The 3,196-nt window shown below is 39.0% G+C and overlaps 1 protein-coding gene across 1 annotated transcript; it reads left to right on the top strand.

Moving 5' to 3' along the window:
• Nucleotides 1–1,046: 1,046 nt before the first annotated feature.
• Nucleotides 1,047–1,590, top strand: LOC148118714 (ubiquitin-ribosomal protein eS31 fusion protein). The gene has a single exon (XM_087899970.1). The coding sequence runs from the start codon at nucleotides 1,087–1,089 to the stop codon at nucleotides 1,555–1,557; it is 471 nt and encodes a 156-aa protein (XP_087756096.1). The 5' UTR covers nucleotides 1,047–1,086; the 3' UTR covers nucleotides 1,558–1,590.
• The last annotated feature ends 1,606 nt before the right edge of the window (nucleotides 1,591–3,196 follow it).

Below are 3,196 nucleotides of genomic sequence, written 5' to 3'. Positions count from 1 at the left end.
TTTTAATAATTTATTTCTGAGAATTGAACCAGATTCATATATACTCAATAAATGTTCTAATGATTCAACCAGAACTCTCAAAATCAAAAAAATGAAAGAAATGGAAATAGTCAATCAACTTTTAAGGTATTTGACATCCTAACCCATCAAGGAAATGTACTTTAAAACTAAAACTACTTTGAAATTCTGTCTAACCCCTGGCATAATGGCCTATGTCAAGAAAACAAATAATAGAAAATTATGATAAGCCAACTTGTTGGTGTGAAAGCATAGTGCAATAAAATTTCCTGGAATCTGTGAGGGTGAGACTACTAAGGATGCTCAGAAGTAGAAGACATGGAGGCTAAACTAATCATCTTTTATAGCCAGGCAAGGCTTCCAGTGATGAGACTAGGTTATATTTAGTTGAGCAGTTCACAGAGGGGGTTCCATGAAGATCTCTAAATGTTGCCATTCAAAAGAGTTCCACAATTGCCCAGAATAGACTATAACAAAGGATTATTTGTCTGAGGATAAACTCACAGAAAGAGTAGCAATACACAGTCCTCTGCAAAGGTGGAACTAAAATTGAATCCAGCAGTTAAGAGAGACCCATGTGTGTGTTTCATCTGCTTTTATACTACATGAGACCACACCCAAAGTGGGCTTATATCTTAAAGGCTATTGACTTAAGGAGTTCCCACAGCACCTTCCCCTTTTGTCTAAATAAGGGAATCCTAAGCCTAAAGCAAAATTATATACAATAAGAAAAAAATACCAAGTATTGTCCAGGGAAAAGAAGAGGTAAAAACATACATAAAAAATATAAATACCACCAGCATGAACAACATCAAACAAGAAATATATGCTAAATGTTTCAATAGTTATCCTAGCTTAAGGAAACTAAGTCTTATACTAAAAGATGGTTTGGTTAAGTCATGAGAGGAAAGTAACTATGACTATCTAGTCTTAAACACCATAAAAGACCTGAAGAGGGAAATAATATTACTTAAGTAAATAGAAGTGCAATCAAGCAACTTCCAAAAAGTACAAGAAATGACAGAAATGCTTTTCCGATCCGCCATCTGTGGTGGCAGCGCCGCCAGGATGCAGATTTTCGTGAAGACCCTTACGGGGAAAACCATCACCCTCGAGGTTGAACCCTCGGACACTATAGAAAATGTCAAGGCCAAGATCCAGGATAAGGAAGGAATTCCTCCTGATCAGCAGAGACTGATCTTCGCTGGCAAGCAACTGGAAGATGGCCGTACTTTGTCTGACTACAACATCCAAAAGGAGTCCACCCTTCATCTGGTGTTGAGACTTCGTGGTGGTGCTAAGAAAAGAAAGAAGAAGTCTTACACCACTCCCAAGAAGAACAAGCATAAGAGAAAGAAGGTGAAGTTGGCTGTACTGAAGTACTATAAGGTGGATGAAAATGGCAAAATTAGTCGTCTTCGTCGAGAGTGTCCTTCTGATGAATGTGGTGCTGGAGTTTTCATGGCTAGCCACTTTGACAGACATTACTGTGGCAAGTGCTGTCTGACTTACTGCTTCAACAAGCCAGAAGACAAGTAATTATGTATGAATAAATAAAAAGACAGGAATTGATGTTTAAAAAAAAAAAGAAAAAGAAATGACAGAGACAACTGGGCATCAGCCAAAGTCTCATTTGCAATATTGGTCCAACAATCTTTGGCTAAAGTCTAGAGTAACTGAGACACCATTTTCAGAGTCAGAAAAATTTGTAATACTGTCTTACCCTTTCTTGACAAGGTTTGGCATCTTTTTGCTTATATCCCACATGTCCATACATTTAGTCAGTAGTCAAGGAAGGGGCAGTTCTTTACCCAAAGACCACTTTTGTTAAGAGGAAAACAATCTCCAAATGGAGTGTCTTCAGTACCCAACAGTCTCTCAGGAATAGGTTGGTGCTGCCAGGAGAAATAGTGTCTAATATCAACAAAATCCTAAGTTATTTAAATGCTATGTTCTACAGTTCTTTGAAGTGTTTGAAGATCACCTATTCATGCAGAATACATTCTCTATGCATCTAAAGAACCTGATTAATCTAATTATAAGTACTGACAAACATGGATGACTATTGACCTGTAATTCTTAATGCCTATGCAGCTTAAAGACAAAGGCTTTATATTTTAAAAAAAAAAGCAATCTTTAAACAAATGCGCAGCAAATTTGTTGGCGTACTCAACAGTACCACAATCACCCAGAATGGAGTATAACATAGGTTTATTTATCATGGGATAAACTCACAGAAAGAGTAGTGGTCTGCAGTTCTCTGCAAGCACTGGGAACTGGAACTGAATCCAGGAACCACGAGACCCACACACTCTTTGTGTCTGGGTTTATACTACATGAAGTCATGTTTAAAGCAGGCCAATATCTTAAAGGTTACTGACTGAAGGAGTTCCCAAAGCACCTTAATAAACCAAGGTGATGCTAGGGCATATTTTTGCTCTCTAAAAACTAATAGCCAAAGCCCATTGCTGAGGACAACATCCACAAACCTCAGTGAATGTAGAAATGTGATGCTGATGCAGGGACGGAGCCTTCACCCCTAAATTCTAGTTACTTTGAAGTGAGAAAGCCATCTGCAGCCTATGGAAAGAGAAACCTAGGCACTAAATCACTCACAGAACCTTCTACTGACAACCTGTTTTGTCTGCAAAGTGTCCTAGAGCAATGGTGACACAGAACGTTCAGGATGAGCCAATCAATGTCTCATTTAATTTGAGGCCCAAACCATGAGAGGGAAACCATGACCTGGACAGCCTGTATGGGCAGAAACCCAAGGTTGGGTAGCCCAGAAACCTAGAATAGAACTAAACCCGACAAAAACAATGAAAACGATTCCTAATGATATTCTACTGTACTCACTGACTGATGCCTTGCCTAGGTGTTATCAGAAAGTCTTTCTCTGGCAGCAGACGGGAGCAGATGCCGAGACCCACAACCAGACATTATGCACACACACACAAAGAGAATCCAAATTTGAGGTTTCCATTGAGTTGCTCACTTCAGAGATTGGGGAACTCCAAAGAGGGGCACGAAAGACTGAGAGTCAGAGGGAATGGAGTTCATCAAGAGACTATGACCCACTAAATCAACTAAACAGAGTTCACATGTAAAGTGAGATTCCCCTTTGTATGTTATGAATATGTTTTATTACCATTAGTTAATGAAGAAGCTGGTTTAG

This window comes from Myodes glareolus, chromosome 21 (genome assembly GCF_982192425.1).
Source record: "Myodes glareolus chromosome 21, mMyoGla1.1, whole genome shotgun sequence".
NCBI classification, from domain to species: Eukaryota; Metazoa; Chordata; class Mammalia; order Rodentia; family Cricetidae; genus Myodes; species Myodes glareolus.
Note: the sequence above shows the minus strand (reverse complement) of the source record. Positions and strands in the feature narration are given on the sequence as shown.

Coding starts and splice junctions, on each gene's coding strand:
- LOC148118714 (XM_087899970.1), top strand. CDS start 1,087: ATGCAGATTTTCGTGAAGACCCTTACGGGGAAAACCATCACCCTCGAG.